At 33.7% G+C, this 27,609-nt stretch overlaps 1 protein-coding gene across 2 annotated transcripts in view; it reads right to left on the minus strand.

Annotated features, from left to right (window-relative positions):
- Positions 1 to 27,609, minus strand: part of LOC129221465 (G protein-activated inward rectifier potassium channel 3-like) — a 93,255-nt gene that overhangs the window by 15,212 nt on the left and 50,434 nt on the right. The window contains exons 1-2 of one of the 2 annotated variants that reach the window (XM_054855946.1): positions 16,981 to 17,045; positions 3,191 to 4,173 (exon numbers count right to left, since the gene is read on the minus strand). In XM_054855946.1, the coding sequence (XP_054711921.1) occupies positions 3,191 to 3,738 (548 nt within the window). In that variant the 5' untranslated portion in view covers positions 3,739 to 4,173; positions 16,981 to 17,045. Of the gene's footprint in view, positions 1 to 3,190; positions 4,174 to 16,980; positions 17,046 to 27,609 lie in introns of those variants that run through there. The other variant, XM_054855945.1, reaches the window with a different exon arrangement.

Raw genomic sequence — 27,609 nt, forward strand, 5'->3', positions numbered from 1 at the left:
TAATGGCGTATACAATAATTTTACATTTTATCCAAAAGAGCATACTTTGCTGCATAAGAAAGCGTTATGTAATTGAAAGAAAAATATTCCAAAATATACTCTTTGAAACAATATTTTTGATAAGTACATAGTTACCACCAATTTTCTAGTATGATAAAAATTTTCAGTCATTTCAATATGTTATTGCAAATGACTGCGTGTCTGTGTGTCTGTTTCGCTATATATATATATATATATATATATATATATATATATATATATATATATATATATATATATATATATATATATATATATATATATATATATGTAATCTGGGTTCATTTTTTTCAAACTTCACCATAGATTCGCTGTATGAATGTAAAAAAATAATTTCTCCATTATGCTTTGCTGAAAATAATTCCGTTGATGTTGTTACTACATCAGCGGAATTAAATTTATTTCTTTTGATACAGTTAAAAAACTTACATGGTGCGCGCCATAAGTAAAAAAAAAAAAAAAAAAAAATCTATCCTTTGACTGGCCCTTGCTGGATATACAAATACTAAGCAATTTCTAAAGGTATGGTAATTAACAAAGTCAAAAACAGTGAAAAAATTTAATATGCATATATACACTCCTCAAAATTGAAATTGCAACATGATAGATATGAAAGTAATTAAAAAACAAACAAAAAAATTAAAAAATATCCAGTTTATTCAGTATCTTAAGTGCCCACCTCAGGCAGTATAAAGGCCCCCATCCGGCGAGGCATGCTATCATTGGTTGGTCTTGAGGTCACTTTAGCCAAACCACATCCGCTGCTTTGCGCAAATCATCAATTGTTTGTGCCAGTGGTCCTCGGTTCATGTTACGTCCCTTTGAGCAGAAATTAGTAAATAGAGAGAGTAAGTCCAATCATTGGCTTAACAAAAGCTGAAGCAAAAACCCCAAGTCACGGGATTCATCAACGACGAATGGTTGACACGTTTTGCGTGAAATTATCGAAAGAAACCTGATTACTTCCAATGCTTTGCTTTAAAATCTATCACGTGACTTAGGTTCTTTGCTTCACGAATTAAAGTCTTCACTGCCTCCATTTTATCTCTTCTCAATGTTACGTCCATTGAAACTCTACAGGTGCTCGATGGGATTCATATCTGGAGAGGCTACTGACCTGGGAAGGATAGTAAATTCCGTCAGGTTGTTATGTTTTCGCCGTGCGACAAGCATCCTGGCAGTCTTGCTGCAATATCGTTTTGAGTGAACATGAAACAAATTCAGAACAACTGCCACTGACTATAAAAACGTGTGTGACGTAGCGGTCCGCTCTGAAACTGCCGTCAATGTGACATCACACAATGCGTCTAGCCTTGCGTTGAGCAGCCAATGGTACCCCTGTGAGAGGTACCCGTGCACGTAACTGTGCCGGGCATCATGGTTTGGAGGGGCATAATGCTTGATAACAGGACGCCTGTATTACACATTGACAGTGATGGCAGCTGTCAAGCTGCCATCACACAAGTTGTTATTTTGCCCTTGTTTCAGACCACACACCCAACAAAGTATTATATCTAGACAATAGGGAAGTTTTCGATTTTTTAATTTTATTTTTATATGATAGAGTAACATGTATGAACATCATAGGTGAAAAAATTTTTGCGATACGATAAGTAGTTTTTTTTAAATTAATTTTTAAAGTTCAAGCGCCTGTGACGTCAGATGGCATAGGAAGTGACGTCCGATAGGAGAGAAACGCTAGCGAACCGGTTCCCATGTCATGGGAGAAATCGAAGAACGTGCATTCGACTTCGAAGATGAAACGTAAAAGGCTTATCTTCTCGCGTTTCTGAAACATTAAACCTCTCATCCTCTGGGAAATATTCGAATATCACCATTGATATTATTTGAGGAAGATTATTTAGATTGTGCTTTAACGAATCCGGCCTCCATAGTGTGTTCAAAAGGATTATTGAATTTCTAAAAAATAAAAATATCAGCGCGCTCAAAATGTCCCTAGCGAAAACAAGGGATCTTCGGCGGAAGGCTGCACATTCGCGCCCTGTGACGTAGGCTCGTGACGTTTCAGAAGAGCGCACTTTTGCGCGTGGATTTTTAAAAATTCATTAAAAATCAACCACGGTGTTTTAAAATTCGGCGATGGTGAATTTTTTAGTTTTGAGGGTCAATTAACAATATGCAATAGCCAAAATATGAACATTTATTAGGTTGCAACTTCCCTATTCCAGGCCGCATGTCGCGCGACAAAGTCGTAACAGCCTGACAGAACTTAACATTTTTCGCAAGTCAGAAGCCTCTCCCGATCAGAATCTCATTGAACACCAATGGGATGTTATTGAACGTGACATAAACCGATGACCAGTAACACAAATCATTGATTATCAGCTTACTGAGTGGATGTAACTTGGCTAAGGTGACCTCAAGAAACCATCAATGAATTCATTAATAGCCATACACCTACCTGTATAGCTGCACGTAGGGGATGCATAGATTGGTTAATTTTAAATCATTTTTGTTTCTCTTTTAATCTATTCCATATCCATCTCACGACTATTGCTCCTGCAATTTTCATGATACTACGTATTCTTCCTGGTGCTGTAATTTCACCTTTGAAGAGTGTGTACGAAGATGAGCCAGCAATTATGTACTTAGTATATTCTTCGTGTTTTGACCAATCTATTGAAAACGTTATTTGAGGCAGTGAGAAGCAAAGGGATGTAAGTTGCCAAATTAATAATTTGGAGATAACGAGTACAATGGTAGGTGAACCTCTCCTCTGTCTTGGGGCAAGAGATGATACTAGTAGGGCTGGTAGTTGCTGCTATACAGCATGATTTAGAAAAAAATATTTCAATGGAAGCCTACCTAGGATTATCTTTATCTTTATTATCTTTAAACGCGTTTTACTCAAAACTTGAAAATGTCCACTTACATCCCTTTGCTTCTCACTGCCTCATTTAATAAGGTTGAACTAAACCTAAATGAAGCATACTGTAACGTTCTCCGTAATCATTTTACTTTAGAATTTAAATTTTTTTAGTGTTTAGCTACCCCTGAAAAAGAATAAAAGAATATAAAATACGTTCTTGATACCTTGGAAAATATGCATCGTTTGGTGTCTTCTTAAAATACATAAATTTAAAGTTGACAAAAGTGTTACTATATAATTTACAATTTGAATTTTACTTACCCAATGGTATGCTGACTTTCTACAGAAAACAGGAAAGCAGTCACGAAGCTGTGGACATTCTTCACGCACGGGTCCCATTTTTCGTGGTCTGTGTGTTCTAAATCACCGTGAGCATAAGCGATAAGCCACCATATCACTGCGAAAACAATCCAGCTCACGAAGAATCCCATGGCAAAGACGCACAAATTCCACCTCCACTGAATGTCCACCATGGTGATAAAGATGTCCTGGAGATAGCGTTGGCTTCTCTTGGAGACATTCTCTCTGCAGATGTTGACTCCACCATTCTTGAGGATCACTCTTCTCCTGTTGCGATTCTGGACGACCCTGGAGTGGCGGAATTTCGGATAAAATGCAGTCGGCTTCTCTTTGGAAAATCCATTAAGGCACATATTGCGAGGGACGGTGGAACATTTGGATAGTGTTCCGTTTGAGCTGAGCACTCCGTTTTCCGTCGGGGTGGGAGATTCGCCTTCTATGTCTAGCTTGTGGTCTTTGCCAGGCAACAATTGCCACACGGCACTGTTATCTGGATCCATGCATTTCATACCGCTTTCTTTTATCTCACCTATGACGGTATTTTTGCGAAATAAACTCCTTTTACCTCAATTTAGAGTTTTGAAAAAAATTGTAAAAGGTATGTAATCTGTTTTTTCGTTTAGCCTTTCTCTTGCTGAAGGTCAATAGTTTTCTAAGGATTATCACAAATGCTCTTTTTCCACTGTTTAAAATACTTTGATATTTATGTGAGTAAATTTTACTTCTTATGATGAAATACCAACAATGGATTGAGCTTTGCCAAGCCGAACACCAGCATTCGGGCTGAGCAAAATGTTTAGCACAAAAAATCAGTCTACATTGAAGTATGGATAAGAAAGTAAACAATTTCAGCAACTAGTAATTCTATCTTCAACATAATCTTGTGTAATCATTATTTATTCGTCTCCCATTTGTTGCTCATCGGATGTGATTTAAATCAGGAGCTGTAAAATAAGGAAATAGACAATAAGTATGCAAATTAAAGCAAATCATGAGAACATTTTTTTGTTTGTTACATAGTGCTAAAATTGAAATTTTGAATTAAATAAAATAGCAATGAAAATCAAAGTGTAGTTTTCCAAAATAGGTAAAGCATACATAACTATAATGCAGACAAGTACTACTTAGTTTTTACTCAGACTTTTTTCCTAATGAGTGATTTTATGACCGATAAATGTCATGATATATTCGACTTGTCATGACGGGTTTATCACTCTGTCGTTTTTTCATAAAAATTTTTTAAGCCTGCATTAAAAATTTTACATGCATTCACTCTGTTATCACGAGATCTTAAGCACTTCTATCAAATTAATTATTACTTTTTAATACGGTTATAATTTTATTATGAATAATCTTTTAAAATGCGATTACAAAAACTGTTTGGAATGATTGGGATTACCAAATAGAAAAATGGCGTCATAAATAACACAAGAATATGGAATAAATTATAGTTTTGTTTATATTATTGTAAAAACGAGTTTCACTTTTTAACGTGATACATTACTACTCCCTGCACACTAAAGCTCACCGAAATCACCAAAATCAATAGCTTTCAAACAATTATAGTTAATAATTTGCTTAATGACATGGCGTATTTATCGCCATTTAAATTTTTAAGGCTCTTCCTAAATTGATATGCAGGCATGTCTTGCGTCTTGAAATATTTTCTCCTCCTTCCTGAAGTTTTTTCGAAACTTTCATCACTTGAGTCATTTGCGAGAAAAATTCATCTTCTATCATTGCTGCATTCGCAGGGGCATCTGCGATTCATTTTGATTAATTATATTTCACAATTAAAATAGGGATTAAACTAAACGCCACGTGTATTTTACAAATTCTTTTTAGTATCAAGGGATCTCTCGAAATCCCTCCCCCCCCCCCAAAAAAAAAAGCATAAACAGCCCCTCCAAGAGTCAAGGCGGGCCCCTTGTCAGTTTGATCTCCGGTCCTCCCTCGCCCCATAAAACTGCTAAAACTTGTATACTACCCTGATGCCCCAAGGGCTGGGCCCCTAGTTTCCGATCAGGCAGACATGGCCTCTTGTCGGCCCTGCGCACAGATAACATACTGCTAAACCTTAGAGTTCAATATCGCATCTTTTTGTGAGCCGCAAAAAAGAGACATTGACAATAAAAGGAATTGTGATTAGTGCATTTGTATTTTCTAGAAATCATCAGGCCATTTGCATGCAAAAAGTAAAACGGGTGTTAGGATTATAAGGATTATGTTTCCCAGTTTTTTTACCGAATGTCCTTTCCCTATAAAGTCGACTTTTCGGAATCAGCATTAACGATTCCCGAAATGCGCAGTTGATCTTCATAAAACCAAGAAAAAAAAAGTTAAAAAACATTTCTCTTCATCTTTCGCTTTATACTTCTGAATTTAAACGACCTTGGTAATGGAAAGAGAACTGAACTCGACAAACAAATAAATCAAATCTTTACCATGAGCGCTATTTCAACCGACTGAATAGTCTTCTGGAAACAGTTATCGTATCGAGTCAGTGTTATATTTCCGGTCATCGGCGTCCGTTTTGATAACAGCTGAGTCTATGCGCAAACAACTAAAAAATGTCCTTGCGAGGTGCATGGAAAGAAAGAAAAAATGATGACTAATTCGAAAAGCCAAGAAACTCTTGTTCAACAATGTTTTGAAAATAACCTCTATTTATCATCTATAAGTGCGCTTGCCAGACTTCCCGGTTTGACCGGGGCAGTCTCGGTTTTCAGACAAAATCCCGGTGTCCCGGTCGGTTTACTTCACGTTCCGATAAAAATAAATTTGATTCTAGATGAACAAAAAAGCATTAAAATATTTAACTGTTAAGGCTTATAGTTACCAACAGAGTCAGTGGGAAAATGGACGACTCTGGGATACTAAAAACCTCCGACTCCGGAGGGGGGGGGGGCAGGAACCCTAAGCTGAGGTTGAAATATTGATTCCTTTTGTGGAAATTTTGTTCGTATTGCAAATGGAAGATGCCTCCCCAAGTTCAATTTGAAAATCAAATTTTTCATATGTGTTGAATCCAACAAACATTCTTTTTTTTTTTTTTTTGTATCTATCGAACTAGTAAACAGTTTTTATCTTCATACACTTTTGATACATTTATAAGGGATTCAATCGAGTTTACTGCTGAGAGTAAAATTAAAATTTAAATAAAAGGGAAAAAATGCATAGTATTTTTATTTATACTTTTAAGAATTACAATTGCACAAAATGCAAATCATCTAAAACTACTCAATTAAATAGGTATGCAAGGTAAAAACGTCTTTAATGCAGTACATCATTCACAGCATGCCTTAGAAACAATACATATTCGGGTATTTGATTAATCCACTTTTCAAAGGTTGCTTTTATTATTGAAGATTCTTATGCTTTTGATACAGTTTCCAAAAAAATAAACATTAATTCTTAATCTGAAAAACAGTTACTTGTTTCCTTTTTTTCCCCATTTTCGACAAATTTTGGATAACTTTCCAATTGAATATCAGTCGCAACTACTGATTCAGTGTAATTTTCATTCTTATTGAATTCTTAAAAAAAGCAAAATCATCTCACAGCTTATGATGATTTCATTAAAAAAAAATCAACAATGCAAAACATTGAGCACAAACGTTAAACAAATATCAACGGTAATAAAAACTTTGATTTTGAAAAAAAAAAAAAAAAATTAAAAAAAGATTGCCTAATCCCTTTTAATAGAATCCAAACACATGGACCCTCATTTGCTCCTCAGAGTGGACCTCTGGAGGTCTATGTGAACCTCGCTGGGAACCGCTAATATAAAGAGACTGCGAAAATACAAGTAGTAGAAATCAAAATTTCAGTAGGTCTACGACAAAGATTCCCACAAAATAAATAAACAAATAAATAAAATTGAATTTGTAAAAACATAATAAGTAAAGAAACAATTTTGCACTTTTATTTCTCCCAAACATTTCATTTAAAAACGTGTAAATGCTGAACTTTACATTTGTATGTTATTCATTCCGGATAAAAGAAATGTTTTACTTCTTAACTGTTGCTCAAATGATGCACACAAAACACACACACGTCTGTGTGTGTGAGTGTAATTTGCAAGAATGCAATACGAGTTTGCTGGGGTGCCCATACCTCCCAAGACCAGAGCTCCCCCCTTTCCCCCAAAGAGCGAGACACCCCCAAATGAGAACAAAACCGCTGTGAAATTACCCCTCTTCACTCCTAGAAATTTCAATACCGCAATCTATGCCATGATCCCTCTCGTGGGCACCTTTGGAGTTTGATACCACTACTCTTATGATTAAAATATTTTTCTTAAGTGGAAGCAAAAAGAGAAAAAAAAATGATTTGTAGTCTCTTCGTACCTGTACGAAGCTTAATAATACCCTCTCACTCTTTTACAAATTGCAAAGTAGGAGTTTTCTTAGTTATGCTAATGGCTGTGGGTAACAGCCTCACGAAAGAAAAATCCACGATCCAGACTTAACGGCACCATCATTGAAGCATTGAACTTATCTATTTTCTAACGAGGGAGAATTAATGCCAATCTTCTAATCATGCAAAACCGGTTGTGAAGTAATCTGCAGTAATTACTGAAAACATTTCCAGTGAAATTATAGAAGGGATTACCGGTACCTCTTTCTTTCTAACCACACTAAATCCTTCATCTTTTTTTTTTTTGGTGTTGGAACATGTGTTTGGTTTCATTTCTATGGGGAAAAGTGATTGATTTTGTGACAGCATATGAGATAAATTATGGGAATTTAAAATCTTAAAATGGTGCCAGTAGCGTAAACTTTTTTTAAATTGTAGGGTGTAGCACTTTGAAAGGAGAATGAAAATATAAAGTTTTAGTTATTGTAATCGTTGATTGGCAATAGTAAACTGGTTGATTTTTACGGAAAGTTGCCCATAGACTAAAAATATGTGTCTAAATTAAACTATCGTTCTCCTTTCCTTTTTTTTTCCTCTAATGGGGCTGCGTTAGAGGCTTTCGCCTAAAGCAGAACTGGTGAAATTCCCCGATATAGCATCCATTCTTTCGTGTGGAACCACTACCGGTAGATGTTATTATCCCGAGGGCCCACTTTCTCCACCAGATGGAGGCACCTAGACTCTCTTCAGTGCGAAACTGCACTAGGAGTTAATAATACAAAGCATAATCAAAGCCGAACGAATACTCTAGGGATCTTTTACATGCTGCATAATCTTAAGACATGGACGCTGTCGATTTTCTGCTTCTTGAAAAGAAGCCGTTGGGAGCCAAGTTTAAAACTGCGCCCTTGGGCTTAAGAGACCAACGCCTAAACACTGCACCACTCTTTTTCTAAAACGTTCTTCTGAAGTATCGGTCATTGATCGAATCCATACTTATTTTTGCAGCACTTACGTCAGATGGAAGGATAACTATCAGTTTCCAACTCATACCTCTCTAGAATTTATTACAAATCTTTCAAGTCAATTTTTCACTCAAACAACTTTTTTGACTTCTCATTATCACTAGAATTACCATATTAGAACAAATCAAATGCACAAGTTACTCCTCCCCTCAAAAATAAATAAATAAATAAAAATCTTTTCTTTTTCGGTGATTCCCATTCTTCCTAAACGCGATGGTGCACCACACTCAAATATTGCGGATCCTTCCCTCCTCCTCCCCTGCGAAAAAAAAAAAAATTAATAATCTTCAAAACAGAAAGAAATGTCTCTAAAACAACTCCCCAAAAATTTCAATGGTGTAGTGTGAGCCATAACCTCCTTTTGCCTTTGCCACGAGCCATACCCATTCCCTTAGTTTAGAATTAGAATTCTAAACTAAGATTTTCTGGCTCTACTAAAAATACGTCAATTGTGACATCAACTCTATTAAAACGTTCGTCCCACGAAATATATTCTCAAACCTACAGCACTGGACACAGTTCACTGCTTTTAAAATAAAGAATTTTTCTTTTAAACTTAGATTTTTGCATGGAATGTTTTTTTTTGTCACGAGTCTTTGATGAATGTGCAAAATTAGAAATGATTGAATCATAAATCAGCAATATATTTAATTCTAAACCTTGTTGACTTTAGTAGGCGCACTTACCTTTATGTTTGCACTTTGAGTATAATGTTTTCATAATAAACATAATTTTCAATTCATACACGACACTATGAGTACGAAAGGGAAGGAATGCTATATTTATGAATAAAATTTTATATATCTTTCCACACAGACACAATATCGGCACCTCTGAGCAACAGTAAGACTTCTAAGCCCAGGGAATAACAGTAAAATATCCTACTGTTACTTTAATGCGACGATCTAATAGTTTTGAAATCATGAGAACTAATTATGAAAGAAAAATGATCAGTAAAATGCTTACATGTATCCCAAAAATATTATCTTAATTTTTTTAACAAATATTCCCACTTCCATTATTGAACTTCAACATACATACGAAAAAAGACGAAAATATTCAACGCTAAATAGGCAGCAAGTGTATTTTTCTATCCAAATACAAAAAGTTGCATATTATAAATGAATTTTCTCCAATCGGGAATGTAAAAACAATTCAGTTATTGCACGCATATTTGCAGTGCCGATCGTAAACACGTTCTTCGAGAGACTTTTATTCAGTGCAAGGGATTAATGCTACACGAGTAACTGTAAATCGGTTTTTTTAACATACTCCACTCTCTTGCACAGAAGAAAGATGCAGCAAAGGTTTGCGCTTTCCACAAAATATCGCTTGTTCAATAAAGAAATAATTTTCGCGGTTCTTTTATATTTCTAGTACTTTGTGCCGGCTTAGAACCTATCAAACTAGCCAGCATCTCAGTGAGCCCATTAATGCCATGGGACTTTGGTTCCTTGTAACTTCGAAGTACGTCCATGCACTTATTGCAATGTGACGAATAACATTGGATCTGTTAATGTGCTGAAAAAGTTAGTTTCGAAAAAGTACAATAAACTTCAGGAATTTTAGAAAATTGACATATTAATGCAAGATGAACACATTAAATACACTGTCTAAAGCAAAAGCCTAAAACATTTTTTTCTAATAACTTTTCTTTTTGTTGAAATTTTTCTTAATTTATTGACGTACTATGTAAAAATGTAATTTGTGCGGCATTCAAAAAATGCTTTTTTAAATGCTATCGTTATTTGCCGGAACATTTCAACATTAATTCTTAAATGGAAAAAATCAAAACAAATATTGACTTTGCGAACTTGTTAAGTTTCGTTGTTTTTCGAAAAAACAACAAAGCTTATAAACTCTCATATATTATTTTCGTCCAATGCAATATGAATGGTTTAATCCCAGTTTTAAGACCTAAATTTCAGACTATCGTATTTTTGAGCATCATATTATATGAATCATTTCGAACTGTAATACTTCTCAGAGTCCTCGCCTAGATATCAGTATTTAAAGACGAAACTCACCTGTTACAATCTCCAGAAGTCCAAAACCAAATGACACAGCATTGCCAGAGATTTCTTTGGACGAATGTCTTACAAGGTGGCGATATCAACATATCATAGTTCGAAAGCCGAGAAAAGGGAGGTTAGGGGGGATGGTAGAGACAAGGGGCGGATCACAAATCGAGCCAATGAAGTGATGTTCACTTTATGCGAGAGCCGAAAGGGTGTAATTTGCTTCCAAATGACGTCATGGAAGGCAGAAGGATCAAAGAGGAAGCTACGAGCTGATGACTTTTTAAGTACCAATGCTAATAGCCGATGTATCCTCTTCGTAACTGTTGCCACCTTCACATTGTTTGTAAGGAGATTTATTCAATTTTTGCTTCCAGTTTTTTTTTTCCTAATAGCTCGTGTGGGTGTTCCAAATTCTTGCTGAATCTTATTCAAGATGTAAGTAAATGAAGCAATCTAATCAAGATGTTGAAAGAAATCGGCACTCCAGTATCACGTGATAGGGGAATGCTAAATGAGGTTTTGTAGAACAAATCGAAAGTCATTCTTTCAAAATGTGGAAGTTAGAGTCGTGATCGAAAAATTCAGACAGATCCTTTTAGTGACATTTTACTTTACAACCATTTCTTCTGACAATCATTTTAATCAGCCAATGGACACATGAACTAGAGTATGTTGAAAATAACGTGACAGTCAAAATTTTCATTTACTTGGTGGAGATAGTAAAGCAATTCTCTCTATTTGTACATAACATTGTATTTTTAGCTTCAAAAATTGTGCGGTATTAACACGAAGACAGTAGAGTACATAGAGTCGGTGCGTCCCCCCCCCCCGCAAGATTTATAGGTGCGCCCATAAGATTTTTTTATTTTAGCATAGTGCTTTTTTTTCAGAGCTGGCTCCCTCATACCTCTTGCGCTCCCCCCTCACTCCACGGGATTGCGGGATTGCTATTTACGCCAGTGCACGAAGATATCACGTGGCGTTGAAAACACTAAAGCGTTTTTAATGACTTCTTTAACGAAGAATCCACACCTCTACAAAGATCTTTAAAAAAAAAAGTATATATATATATATATAAAAGAAGAAAGATTGCAAAAGAAAAAAAAGGAAAACTAACGTCTATGCAGGGATGCCTGTTTTTTTTTTTTTTTTTTTTTTTCATTCCGGGAAAAAACAGTGGAAAAAACCGTAGCGGAAAAAATATCATTTCTTCCATTTTGTTCACTTATTTCGGTACATGAAAAATTCTACACAAAAAGTAAATGACTTATAAACAATAACAAATAAATGTATCCATTCTTCGAATTTAAGGAACTTTTTTACATCAAATTATCACAGATGCAGTTGCATACACAATATTATGTGAGATATTACTCATTTACACATTACACCGCTCTTCAAGAAAGGGTCTAAAGGGAGTGCGGGAAATTATAGACCTGTGAGTCTTACTTCGGTGGTTTGCAAAATTTTTGAAACATTGATAAAAATTAAGATAGTAAATTTTCTAGAGACTAATAATCTATTGACTAGTTTTCAGTACGGTTTCAGGAAAGGTAAATCTTGTGCAACTAATTTATTACATTTCTATGAAAAAGTTACCATGGCTTTGGACAATAAGAAGCCTGTAGATGTTGTTTACATTGATTTTCAAAGAGCTTTCGATAAGGTACCGCATGTTGCTCTACTTAACAAATTAGCTGACATAGGAATAGGAGGGAAAACTTTTCATTTGGGTAAAAAACTGGCTGACCGGAAGGAAACAAAGGGTAGTTTTAAGGGGAAATTATTCTAATTGGAGTGAGGTTTTAAGCGTTGTTCCTCAAAGATCAGTATTAGGGCCTGTTTTGTTCATTGTTTTTATGAACGATATTCACAAAAATATTTCTGGGAACATGAATTGTTTTGCTGATGATGTCAAAGTTATGGGGACTATAGAAAATGAAGAACAAGCAAAACAGCTGCAAGTGGATCTAGATCATATTACGGAGTGGGCTGATAAATGAGGTATGGCTGTTAATGTTGGGAAATGTCAAGTGCTACATTTAGGGCATGCAAATAAGTGTACAAGTTATTATTTGCAAGGTTCAGTCATTAGTCAGGCAGACAAAGTTACTGATCTGGGGGTCTTAATAAGTCAGGATTTAAAGTTTAGCCAACAGTGCAGCATTGCTAGTAACAAGGCCAATAAGATGCTTGGGTTTATCAATAGATCTATTTCAAACTAATCTAAAGAAGTTCTTCTGCCCTTATATAGAAGTTTGGTAAGACTTCATTTGGAGTATGCTGTTCAGTTTTGGTCTCCTTATCTTAAGAAAGACATTAATGTATTGGAAAGGGTTCAAAGGCGAGCTACAAGGCTAATAAATGGACTTTCTCACTTAGACTATGATTCCAGGCTTAGAAGGCTAAAAATGTACAGTCTTGAGCAAAGAAGAGACCGAGGGGACATGATTCAGTTGTTTAAATTTATTAAAATGAAAGATGTTACGGGGTTGAAGTTTAGCACTGAAAACAGGACAAGGGGTCATTGTTTTAAGCTATTTAAATCTCAGGCTAACATGGATGTTAGGAAAAATTATTATTTTAGCAGGGTAGTGGAACCTTGGAACAACTTACCGGAAGAGGTGGTAATGAGCAAAGGAGTAGATAGTTTTAAGATTGATCTTCATTGGGGATTGTAAATTGACTAGGACCAGTCTAGCTGGGCCCAGAGCCTGTTGCTGGTCGTCACTTTTGTATTTGTATTTCATTAAAAACTTTTTTTTTCATGATAGCACGTTTGTAAAACAGATAAATATGAACCTTAAGTTTTAAGACATAAAAGTAGCAATAATAAAAAATGTACATTTGTTTTAAAACATAAAACATAGTAAAATGTATGTGTCTCAAATATGAAATATCACATGATGAAATAAGAAATTGGAGTTAATAAAGAAAATGTCACATTGAAATAAAATTCAGTTTTTTTTGACTTTGATATGAATTTAAAGATGATTTTTTTTTTCTTTTTGGTTCAAGATTTTGTTTACTATGTGTTTTCACTTTTTAAAAAAAAATATTTGAATCTTTATTTTATGCATTATAACAAATTTTAAATCAACCAGTTTATTAAATGCAATTGTACAAATGTTTACTATTTTACAAGATATATTAGATTGCAGTTTGTTTCATAAAAAACTTGAGGTGGCATGCAGAAAGTGCTGCCCAGAAAAATCTTTTGGCACTCAAATTTGAGATTTAAAAACTGCCATCTTAATTCAGAAAAATACTTTTTAAAATTGTTGATTACAAATGGTAACATTGTTATTCAGAGAAGGAGCGTGTTTTACTAATTTTTATCTATGCGTTGTTGTTTCTTCAGATGCACGGTGTTGTATATAATGCTCATTAAATTTACCTTCCTGATCTGGTGTTATCCTTCGCTACTAAGTAATGACATAGTATTTGTCCATAATTAATTTGATATTACTATTTTATTTATTTACTTCTTATTAAGTTTTTTACGATGATAAAAAATAATTAATTTTAAATAAATAACAACATAATAATGTAAATTATATTCAACAGCTATTTCATTTGTTAAATTTGATTATTTTTACAGTGAAAATTGACTGAAAAGTGGTGAATGTTCAAAATTTTTTACCTGCATGCAACTTTCGAGGCTTTCTCCATTAAACGTACTTCTGTTTCATAGTCGTCATATCAGAAAATAATTGTTCACAGCAGTGTGCAAATCCAAAAATTATTAAGATGCCGAATACATATGCGGAACCGTCCTTTTCGGCCGCGCGCGAAAGTTTTCGTTTGTTTCGATTTCACAGTCAAAGAATATGCTCGAAGAATCTGCAGCTAGCTTTAATGAATGCAGGGGATGATTAAAATTTGTTTGGAAATGACAATATTATAGCAAATATTTCACTATTATTCAGCAACTTCAAAGCACAAGTATGGGTTACTTGGAGCCGCAGGTTGCCAACCTCTGTTCTAGAACTTAGAGTTGATTAAAACTCCCCTTCCTTGCTCTTAGTTCCAGTTTTGAATATTTAATAGCTATGTAAATCAAAAACGCAAATCCCTGTAAATCTTGATAAAATCTCATATTTATTCATTTTTCTAACACCAATAGTGCACCTGTGCAAAAAAAAAAAAAAAAAAAAAAAAAAAAAACCGAGATGATTAATCTTAAGTTTTTTCATTGAGTTACCCAGTCAAAAGTAAATTTTTAAATGTTTCATTTCATGCTGAAGCCTCATGTAAATATTATGTAAAAAGTGAAATTGTTATCAACTACCATTTAAAATGAGCATTATAAAAAATGAAATCTTCATTTCATTTCGGGACACCCTTTTAGAACAAGCTGTTACTTACATTTTTCACTCTTAAAACTTGTTTGCATATCTGATGCATGAATTGGCGGTTTTTTTCCTTTCAGATTCTTAAAAAATTTATTCCTCAACATTTTAATTCTGGCTCAGAGAGAGAAGTTTTCATCTCTTTGCATGTAAAAACAGTTTTGGTTAACTTATTGAATTGATACATCCTTATATCGTCAACCTAATCTAATATGAAGTGAATGTAAAGGAAGAAAAAGAAACACTTTTTCCTGTATTTAATAATTTCAAACTATTACTTGAATCATAATGCCTCAAATGCAAATTTTATGTTACTGAATTCAATACAAAATTTCTTGACATATTTGAAGGTTTTAAAAAGCATTGTCACCACAGGCTCTATTAAAGTGAGTGAAACGAAGATGCCCAAGTTTAGACAGTATTTTGTTGGGTTTCGTACGGAATAAAAGAAACGAAAGAAATGCAATTATATTGACTTGATTAGTTCACTTTTCCAGTAGGATGGCAGGCAGCTGAAATAGATTCTTATACCAAAAAGAAAACAAAGAAAAATAAATGAATGGAGAAAAATAAATGACTGAATGTCTGTGTCTATCAAAGTTTAAAAAAGTGCTATTTAATCATTCAAAAGATATTAAAAATATTTTTTGTATATTGTAATGATCTTAAAGTGGATGTGCGCAAAATAATGTCGATTACTGATTTAATTTTTTCTAAAAGGGTAAGGCGATTTTCTCTAACTATAAGGTTCATAACAATTTAAAAAAATCTAAATGGTTTTTAAATGATGATTAAAATTTTTTGAAAGACGCTTAACACTAACCAAATCCAATAACGACTGATGATTGCCACTTATTTCAGCAAATACTTTCAAAAGGATTGCTAATCTTTAGTGTCTCCAAACTAAGTATTTGATTACTGTAATGATCCATTATAAAACCCACCGTGAAGCCCATTTTTCAAGATGGTCACTAAAATAAGCTCGTCTTGATGGAAGGGACATTGACCAGAACATAAATCTTCGTTCACAAATACAAGAAATATCCATTTAGGGACCAAAGAGTTCACCAGAAACGATAATCAGCAACAAGAAAATGATCCGTTTGTTGAGAATTTTCTCCCCAAAAGGGCATAGTGCTTAAAGAGAAGGACATATTCATATCCTCTTACGCATATCGCGGCATGAATGCGAAATTGGAAGAGTTTCCACTTAGAGTCCATTATGATCGGTGGACTGATGCCAGGTTTGACTTGGTAATGATGGACAGAATCGGTAAAATCCGGTTCATGACGGTGGTTGAAATTTCCGCGAAAAGTCATGAATTGTGGTTGAGATAAAAGGGAAAGAAAAAAGCTTGATCTAATATTTAAAAAGCATTATGTATGGAATAGATCCAAGCTTCAAAATCGAACAGCTTTATTCAATCCTGATTTAGTACTGTATTATATATTTTGCTGAAGAGATAGGACTTTTATGCTTCAACAAATGAATATTTTTCTTAAAACTCATTAATGGTAGATGTGAGTAAAAGAAAATTCCATTTGGCATTGGAAGCTAACTACAGTATTTGCAAGACATACACAGTTTCAAAATTAAATAGTTGTATATAATGTAGTTAAGAAACATTCTTTTTAATGGACATCTAAACTCTAGAAATGTTCAAAGCAACTCATTATTTAAAACATATGATTAATATGTTTGCCGTTATAAATTCCGTTAATAAGTGTAAGCTTAAATGTTCTCCCTTTTCATCGTAAGCTTCATTCTTTACACACCAATGAAAATGAAGTCAGCATAAATCAAAATAACATAGTCCAACAACTTCCATGCAAAATCTTCTAAACACCACTTATTATTGAATCGACATTTACTTAGTGACTGTACTATTCCTTCTTTAGTTCTTCATAACGCAAACTTCAAATGTTGCTATTCAAAGCTCATTAACATTTAATAGTTTTAAAACAACTGTGAGTTTAGCTCACATAAGCCTTACCATCTTCCAAAGCATTCGATCCGCAAAGTAGCATATTTACCAACATTTCAACTTCTTGTTTGAACAGTCTTCGCCTGTCAGAAATATTTTTCTCCCCTCTCCTGGAACACCTGAATGACTTTAAGAGCTAGTTACTGGAGACAGTTGCGCGAAAAACACGTTACTCTCAAGCACGCGTAGCTTCTACGCTTGCTCCGTTTTTATTAGAAATTCTAAACGAATAGGAGGTTTACGATCGAAGTTGGACTGTCAAGGTCTTTATCAAATTTGTTTGTTTATCGTATAATCCTATTTTAGAATTATGTCATTGTGAGAAATATCTCATTTTTGAAAATACCAAGTACGTAACCAGCAAACGATGGTGACTTATCTCGAAAAAAGTAAAAATTAAATAATATTTCTCCCATACGGAGAAAATCACTGTATTAAACTGATGTATGCTCAAATACTACAATATACTGAAAGGATTTATGATGTTATGTCTAATATAGTAGTACCTCTATATAGTTTGAAAAGTTATCTTTGAAATTGAAATTTTAATGATGTCTATTGATTATATTGTTTGTATGACATCACGCACCAGGCTATATGAACTAACAACTAACTTTGTGCTAGCATTTTGGGCTACTTCTCTCCATCATGTCTGTAGATATTTTCTATCAAGAATACATGAAGTGCAAGTTGGATCAAGACTTTGTTGACGATAATAAAACTCATAAGTCAAAGTCACAGAAGCTACTAGCGTGACTTCGTCGAGGCAAGCCTGACTTGTCAGCGTCGTGATACTGTGATTAGGATCTGTGCAGCCTTCGCAATTCTACCAGGTTAGGTTTCCCCAGCTCTTGTGTGACAGCACAAATGTTTCACACTACGAACCACCGCCTAAACATTCTTTGAGCAAACCAAAGTGCTCCCACTGAATTTAGTCTTTTTATTAAAATCTTTACAGATTCCTTTACAATATGTACAGTGTATTTCAGAAAGGACTCTCCTGCTTATAAATGACATAACAGCAAAACAATGAGAATTTGAAAGGTGAAACAAATGCTATGTTGGACAGACAGGTCTGGAATTTTTTAGACGTCGGTTTTCCAAATTAAACTTCAAAGGTTGGACATTACAGGGCATTGTAGTCACAAATATCTTTTAAATAGTTTATGAAGGTGTAGTTTTTGAAATGAGTTCAAATCTCTTTGCAATGGATTCGATGTGGTCACCTTTCACATCAGTAACATGATGTAATTGTAGGTTAAAGTTCGAAGTCACTAGCTTAAGATATAAGCATTTATCTCAGTAGAGACGAGTGACTTAAACTTCACCCTTCAATTGCATTATGTTACTACTATCAAAGGTGGTCACATCGAACCCATTTCAATAAGACTTGGCCCCTGTCAAATAAGGAAACTTTCATTCACTATTTGAAATACAGTTGCGACTACAGCGCCTCTATGCCCTATCTCTGATTTGAACTATTTTTGAAAACTGGAGACTAAAAAATCCCTGACCTACATATCTAACCCGTACCATTTATTTCACCTTCCTATCTGCTATCTCTCACTTTTTTGCTGCTACAAGATTTAAAAGTAGAGAAGACTTTTCTAAAACACCCTGTAAAAACAAGTGTATAATCTTCACTGCACATTGGTTTTTGTCCAATAAACTATTACATTCAGGGAAGACTTTAAGACTCACTCTATTTCTTTGAATGAGCTTTTGCGTGGAAAAATTCCTTTTAACACGCTTGCATAAATTCTTACATAAATCGAAGTAACAGAAAAAAGAAGAGAACGATAAAAAAACAGAAAATAGACACGCAAATATGTTACACGATATGATTTGTAATCATTTATGCTATCATACGGGAGTTCATTAACGATGAAGAGATGTACAGGTATACTTTGTGGGAACTAATTTCCAGTCAAGTTAATTACATTTGTTCTTCTAGTGATCTTCAATGTTCTTGATTTCATAGTAGCGGGCAAGGTGCTCATTTTCTAAGAGCTTTTAAAGAAGCAGTGCTGGGCAAGAATTACTTACAATCAGAAAATTTTTATGAATTAAACTAATTTGACTTAAAAGTACATATTTTCTTTCGAGTACCAATAATTATATTTATGTCTTCAAACTCTTCTAGATACGTAAGTACATGAAACTCATGAAAATTGTCTTTTATTATTATTAATATAACATCATCAAAATAATAAATCTTAATGAATCATTCTGATGGGAAGGAAGTAGTGATGAAAACAGAGGTAAACACAATAGAAGGCTGCAATAAAAACTGCTAAAGAGTTCACGAAAATTTATAAATTAGAAATATTTGTTAAAATGAAAGAGCACAATTGTGATTTAAAACTCGAAATAACATTTTCTACTATCTAACAGTCCTTCATATGCAACGAAGTATCATTTGTCCAAATAATTTTGGCAGAAAATATACAGATTATACTCTTAATACAATATAATAACTGTATTATAATTGTCCTTAAAATGTGTCGTGCAATTATCAACTCCTCGAAGATTATCTTATACAGCTACTTGCGTAAATAAATAATCTACATCGTTACCTGGACAAACAGTTTTACGGTGCATCGAATGATAAATAACACAAATGCAAATACATTTATTTACTTAGAGAAAACAAAAACATCGCCAACGTCCGAGTTGGCAAAGAATTTCGATAATGCTCTTGATTATCAAGAAACTAAAGTCTCGTGGTATTGTTTGATCTAGTAACAAGGATACCGGACATGAGCAAATAGAGAATTCGGTCAAAACCGAATAAATCTGGAATTTTTTTCGTTCCGATATAGTTTGGGGGACTTCAGTAACTTCATTTAGGGAAAATTTAGAAATCAATTCAGTGCGGTGATGTAGAAGAATTTGTACTTCTCTTTGATATTACATATTATTATTCTGTTAAGTAAAGGAAATATCTTTAGCTTTTTTGGTTTTCGTACTATGTGGGCACTTTTCCATATTAGGAAACCTTTCCCAAATTTTTCAGATTCGTTAAATTGTTCCCTTTTTCAGATAATATGGCAATGCTTTTGCTTTTTGAAATGTTCACCGATCTTTAATCATTTACACTGATTATAGGTAAGATACAATAATAATAAGCATCATGGCATATTAACAAGAAAGAACCGAAACACGTGTATTCAGTTATCTGTATAAGATAAACACACCGGTAGTGGCCGGTGCTTCTGTGCTAGCCACTTCAAAGTTTATATTTGAAAAAAACAGGGTTCTAGATCTCCCAATGGATTCATAAGTGCATAAAATGTGCTGGAGATATAACCTCCTTCGCGTTTAAATCCATTGGAAAACCTGGAATCCCATTTTTTCAAACATAAACCTTGAAAACTTCTAATAATGAAGCACTGGCCACTACCGACGTAGTGGTGGCCACTATATCTTATTTGTGCTACAAACGTTGGCTAATTTCCTGTTACTTCTCGGCACAGAGTAGAGGTGGGCAATGTCGATCTTTTTAATGGTCCGTTCATTAGAGGGTCGTTCATTCTTTTGATCCGTTCATTCAACTCGTTCGTTTGAACGACTTCGTTCATTTAAAAAGGATGCAAGTTATCTTTCTGCACGACATACTCACGTACATGAAAATGTACACTCGAAATGTTTTATTAGATCATTAATATTCTTTGAAGGAAAAATAACTAAAATGATCTAAAGTAAGAAAATATGCCTATGAAAAATTAATCCAAAAACTTTATTCAGGTTTAGATGCATAAAGCAATTATACTTCATTTTGTAAGATATTTCTCAGTTGCCAAATGGTAAAGTATGTTTGCCATTCCAAAAATAGTTATTAGTTTTTCCAGCTTCAGCACTGTATATTAGGATGTCCCAAAAAGATAATAATAGGTTTTTAAAGCCACACACCCTCTTATATTTTCCCCTTTAAGTCAAAACAGTTGTAAAAAAGTTTTGTACAATTTGAATAACGGCAACCCGTGCCGATTTGTGCCTGAAAGTGTGAACCAGCTCTGTGTCTTAGTCCGAATAAAAAAAAATTTCAGAAGTTCAAAATTTCATGTGAAATTTTGAACGTTGCTTCTATAGCCTCAGATGTACCATAACATTTTTTATCCAAATTAAAAAATATTTAGGTGTCGAGCAGGAGGCCTAAAATTTGAACTTTTTTTCAAAAAACTGATTTTTTTTTCTATAGATAAAAAAAAAATGCAAGGTAAATTTTAAGAAGTTATCAAACTGAAAAATATAAACAGTAAAGTCAATAATTAGCGTTGAATGGAACTTTCTCCAGTATCGTTGGAAGTGATATCTGAAAAATCTATACATTCAGCTATCACATCAGCTGATTTATGTAGTCGCCAGAACCTAATTGCAAGAAGAACTGTCAAATTAAATGCTCTGCACTTCAATTCTTGTCATTGCCCCAATGCAGTTTTAAATTTCCAAAAAAAAAATTTTTTTTAGATTCGGTTTTAAACACAAGGCTGTTTTTTCTATTTATTATTATTTTTTTAACAACATATGCATTTAAATAAAATATCAAGTGCAAAAATTATTGGCGAACACATTTTCAAATCAAGATTTACAAATGAATAACTAAAAAAATAATGTATTTAAAATGAAAACTTTAGCTTAAATTTCAAAAATTCCGTATTTTAGTACTATATGGGAGAATTAAGTATATTGCCAGAGAGCAAAACTTTCTTTTTGACGTTAATTACGACTTTACTATTTATATGTTTCAGTTTGATAACTTCTTAAAATTTATTTTACATTTTCAAAAAATATATGGAAAAAAGATCAATTTTTTGAAGAAAATTAAAAATTTTAGGCCTTCTGCTGGACATTTAAATATTTTTTAATTTTGGTAAATATTTTTTTTACATGTGGGGCTGTAGGGGCAACGTTTTATCAACATTAAATTTCAAACTTTCTAATTTTTATTTCACTTAGGCTGTGTAACACTTTCAGGCTCAAGTCAGCAGGGGTTGTCGTTGTTCAAATAATTTGAAACTTTTTTTTATAATTGTTTTCACCTAAAAGAAAAAAAATATAAGAGGGCGTGTGATTTGTAAAATTGACTTTCTTTCTTTTTTCTTTTTTTTTGGGGGGGGGGGGACACACACACCCTAATCACGGCCCTAATATGAATGTAGAAAACCAATAAACCATGTATAATGAAAAAAGTGACTACAAAAGTAACTACAAATGTATCAGTAGCTCAGCCGAAGTATCGGATTACTTAATTTTAAAAAACTCTCCTTAAATATTAGGGAGCTTCAAAAATATTCCACAGTACCGATTAGAACAGAAAAAAAACGTAACTTTTTTGAATGGGGAAAAAATTGATTATTGAAAATCTCTAATTATTGAATGTAAAATAAGCTAATTGGAAGTAGCCAAGCAAGTTAAAAATAAAGCCAAATAAATAAAAATGTTAGTTGATAGGGATGTTAGACAAAATGATGGCTAGAAAATTGAGAAAAGGTAGTTTTAGATATAATTTTGGCGACAGAAAGCGTGACAAGGAATTTAGCAGGTGTATGGGGCAGGAAGTGAACTGTTCGAACATTTTGTTTGTATCCCAAACAAGTTACACAAAACATTACTAATGGATACATTGGTAAATTGCAAATGAACTGCAACGATTAAAGAAAAATGATGAATAAAGCAGATAGTAAAAAAGTTTGAATGAATATATTGTACTGCCCTGAGAAAAAGGAAATTTGAGATTGAGTGAGATTTAGAAATTTAAAGATGAGTATAATTTTTAAAAAATGCGATTTTATCACAAGTGCATCAATACAATGTTCCAAACTGCTCACCGTTCAAAAGAACGGTCGTTCGTTTTTTCAGTGAACGAACGGATCCGTTCATTTTAAGGATTCGTTCTTTATGACCCGTTCGTTCATGAACGACTCCCTAGCACAGAGGTAGTTATTTATTTTTATTTATTATAGCATATTACTTTTTCTAATCATAATTTAAACAAGAGTGTCTCATATATGGAGCCCTTCCTTTTTCTTTTTCTTTCCCCATACGTATAGACTAACTTCTCTTTTTTTTTCCAGCCTTAATGCACAGAGCATATTTGTCAAAAAAATCAGTTTTCGCTCTATATTTAGTTTTGTGTCTCTGATGCTACAAATTCAATACTAGTTTTGGATTTCATACTATCATAACTATCAAGTTGTGTTACTTTGAAAAGCTTCATAACCTTTAAGTAGATATTCCAAGCATCTAAGTAGATTGTCATTCATTGTTTGTATCCAATGCACTGGGCTGAAAAGGGGAGACATTGCATAGATATTGCATCAAGATTTTACGATGGCCATAAATATGACAAAGGCCTGCATCAAAGGTAAATGTGTTGTAAAAGAAAACTGAAGCTTTTCACAATGAAAGGGACACAACAGGAGCAAAAAGTTAGGTCACCATTTCCCTTTTTATACCCCAAAGACTTTTTATTGTTGCAGATGACTATAAGCAAAGAACTAGGCATGAAAGCCAACTTGCAAAAAATTTATAACTTTGTTCGGAGCATGTGTGTTCAGGCTATACTTCGAAGTCTGCAGAACTCATTCATTAAATTACTACGGTCAGTTAGAAGGTTAGAACTTCCGATTAGTTATTTCATGATGTAAACCAGTTATGTATTTTAAAAATTTCAGTAACAACCTTTCTGTAGGGGTTAAGGACCTGTATAATAATTTTTTATACTAAACTTAAACTGACAGTACAGTCGACTCCCGCAACAACGCGATTCGACTTACGCGAAATGGCTATAAAACGAGTTTTTCAGGAGCAACGAATTTTAGAGCTAAAGCGAATTTCTCGCTTTCAACACGAAAATATTTGGAAAGGAATCGTGATGCTTGGTTTAGGCTTTGTTATTGACGATTAAACATTAACTTCATGAATGCACTTTCATTATTTCAGCATCACTGACTGCGCAAGTTCCGCACACTGCACTTTAAACGTAGCTTTATTAGTATGCATGTATCACCACTCCTCATTTTTCTTTTATTTTTTTCCAAATATGAAAGGTGATGGAATATTGTGGCACCTAGGCATGCTTTTTCATCTAAAATTTGAAGATGAAACGAAAAGCGAAAGTTTGCGACAGTTTAAGAGAAGGTAAAGATTCTTGATACATTTGATCAACTAAAATGTGGGTCGAAGATAGCATGACAATTGGGAATTTTTCATACGTATAATTAAAAGTTAAGAGAAGACAATCCGTATAAATCCAGACCTTAGTTTTAATATGAAGCTCGCAGAGTAGTGTTTAAGAAAAATGCAAACAATATGAAATTGGAATCTGCTCTTATATTGTAGATTATAGAGACATTGAAAGAGGGGTGTTACCATAGATGTAAATGTTATACAAGTAAATGTGAAGCTGCTGTACTTGAAAATTTATTAGAGTGACGATCAGATTACGCAGCATTAATCATCATCTTCAATTTTTAAGTTGCAAATGCAACTCATTGTATCTAGTGTATAGTACTCTTACAGTGCAGTGTTTTATTATTACCACATACTTTACGTACCGTATTCTTCTATTTTTATGTCTCTTTCTCCCATTGATCATTGATTTTGTGCATCCTAACAGTATTTTATGTCGAATAATGCAGCTTTTTTAAAAATATGGTGCAAATTCAGCTCTTTATGTAAGAAACGGTAATATATAGTTAAAAACTGGTCTAAAAACAGTTTAAAAGGTGTTTAAAAATGTCTAAAATGATGGGATATGGTAATAAAAAAATCTTAAAAACAACACTTTTCCACAACGCGAAATTTCGACCTACGCGAGGGGTCTTGGAATGCATCCCTCGCGTAAGTCGGGATCCGACTGTATCTCAAAACTAGAGTTTTTGACAGTGACTTTTGTCTGAACGCCTACTATATTTTAGACGAATACGACAGTGTTATAATCATTGCACGCACTATTAAAGAAAAATCATTAGAATAAGGTGTAGAAGCTAATCACAGATTAGATTCTAGTAAGCAAATGAACCCTTTATTTCAAAAACCAGTCAAAAGTCAAGCTCGAAAATGTCAAAAAAGTATTTTTATCATCTTATCAAAGATTTTTGCTAAGAATTACACAAATTTAAACTGAAAAAGATGCACAGTAAAAAGTGTTATTACCCCTATTGAATAAATTATCATGATGATGTAATTTTTTTTCCTGAAATTCGAAAACTTGGCGTTTGACTTGGTTCAGAAAAGAAAGATTCAACTATTTCATTATTAACCAAATATGATTACAATTACAATTTAAAACGTTTGTGTAGTTACATTCTACGAATTGATTACCTGCATAATCAAGAAAAAACATCGATTTCGATTTAAGTTATTCTTTTTTCAAAGTCTGATCACGGTAAGAGCAAAAACAATTTTCCAAGATTTCGAAAGTCCCTTTCACTCAAAACGATTTTAAAGCCTAATTACTGTAAAAATGTTAAAAAAAAATTTAATGACTCTTTTTTCTCAAAGCGTTTTCATTTTAGATATTTTTAAAGCCTGGTGACCACACGTTCAAAGATGAAAATTTCTGGCTCAGTTAAAGTCCTCTTCACTATAGGTGTCTTTATAGGAGAAGTTATCCTATATTTTTGAGGTTTTATCTACTTTAGAATCTCCAAGTCTTCTTAACCAAAGGCCAAAAAAAGTTGCTGTCTTTCTAAAGCTATCATCATTAGATGGTTTTCAGCCTATTTTCCCAGTAAACGTGAGAGAAAGGAGATAAAAGCATGAAAGAAGGCTTAATGAATCTTAAAAATATCGCGAAAGACAAAAAAAAAAGGGGGTCAAAAATAGATACAGTAATTACATATTGAAAAATTAAAACTTAGAAAGTGGGGTATTGAGATGGGGAAAAATGTCTGTCGGTCTGTCTGTCTGCCCTCTCCCACGCTCCCTATACATTTTGAGTGAATAGTCCGAATTAAATATTTTTTTTTTGTTCGAAAAATCTCGGCATGGTTACCTTATTCCCATATTTCATTTTTTGATTTGAACAATTTTTTGTTCAATTTTGAACAGTTTTAAAAAAACTTAACATTTGCGCCTACGGGAAAATTCAAAACAAATATAAATTCCGAACTTTGAGGCGAATTAGCTTCAAACAAACTTTCTAGGAAATAGATTTTGATGAGGAACAAGTATAGAAAATGTCTTTTGATTTTAACAATTTTCCGTTCAATTTTGAACAGTTCAAATTCTTCAATATTAGCCCCTACGGGGAAATTAAGATACCGAACTTAAAGGTGGATTTACTTCAAACAAATTTTGTTGGAAATAGCTCTTGATGACTAATTAACTCCCGACTCGGACTCCGATAACTTTACAACAGTCGACTCCAACTCCTGTACTCGAAAATTCGTCGGACCCTGAATTCCCGACTTCGATTCTGATTCCGTAGCTTTGGCAAAAATTTAGACACGAAGGAAAAGTGACCAACTCCGACTCCGCAAATATTGAGTGTCTCGGACTGTAAGGAAAAATGACCAATTCCGCCTTTAGAATTAAAAACCTTCAACTTCCGCATCTTACTCTTATACCTCAAAATGAGACTCACTTTGAATCCGACTTCGCAGCCATGGCTTTTACTTTGAAATAATTATTGTTGATGTGATTTGTTTTTATTTTCGCGTTGAAAATTATGAATTCAGTGCTTGACGGAGAAGTTCGGAGCCTTTTATGTTTCTACATAAAAATATGCGCTGGCTTTTTTTTTTTTTCTTCTTTTTTGATTATGAAAATTCTTTCTTTAAGTTGACATTTTATTGTTTTCTGTTTTTTTTTTTTGAAAGTACATGCATTCATTCTTTAAAATTATTTTTTGGCAACAGGGTAAAAACAAACTTTTTTTTTTTTTTTGTTGACATAATGTGTTAATTTTAATGAGCTTTTTTTTCATTCTTCTTTTTTTCTTTTTGAGAGCGAATCAAGTTTTTTTTAATGGATAAAATATATTAGCTGCTTTGTATAAAAGGTGCTACTACTTAATTTGTTATTCTTTTTCCTTTTTGTACACATCTTTTTCTTCAGATCAGCAAGGCATATTTTATTAATAGGAATCAGATTAAAATGCCAAAAAGTTATGTTTGAAATTAGATGCGCTTTTAGCTAATTTTGAGAATATCGATCAGATACTAGAGAGTCGTTATTGGTATACGGAAAAGTACGATCGTTTAGTTCTGGACGGAATTTCTTGTTCAGAACCTGATAACGATAAGGGAAAGAAGGCCAATTTGTCAGCGCCTCCCAATTTCAAAACGTCCCAATTATCATCAGGACTGCGAAGTGGGAGGGAAAATGACCGGCTCTGGCTCCGACTCCGGAAATTTTAGAACCTTCAACACTTCGACTCCGACTCCTTTACCCCAAAACCATTCTGACTCCGCAAACACTGGCAGAGCTATGGACTTTGAAGGAAAAGGACCGACTCCGACTCTTGAAACTTTGAACCTTCGACTTCCGACTCCGACTCATTCGCCCAAAATTTTCCAACTCTGACTCCGCAGTCCTGGTCATTAATCGAATTTGGTAATTTTTGAATCACATAGAAGCGCTATGAACATCTCGTTCATCCAGCCATAAATAACATAAACATAGCAAACA

The sequence above is a fragment of the Uloborus diversus genome, chromosome 4 (assembly GCF_026930045.1).
Source record: "Uloborus diversus isolate 005 chromosome 4, Udiv.v.3.1, whole genome shotgun sequence".
Taxonomy (NCBI): Eukaryota; Metazoa; Arthropoda; class Arachnida; order Araneae; family Uloboridae; genus Uloborus; species Uloborus diversus.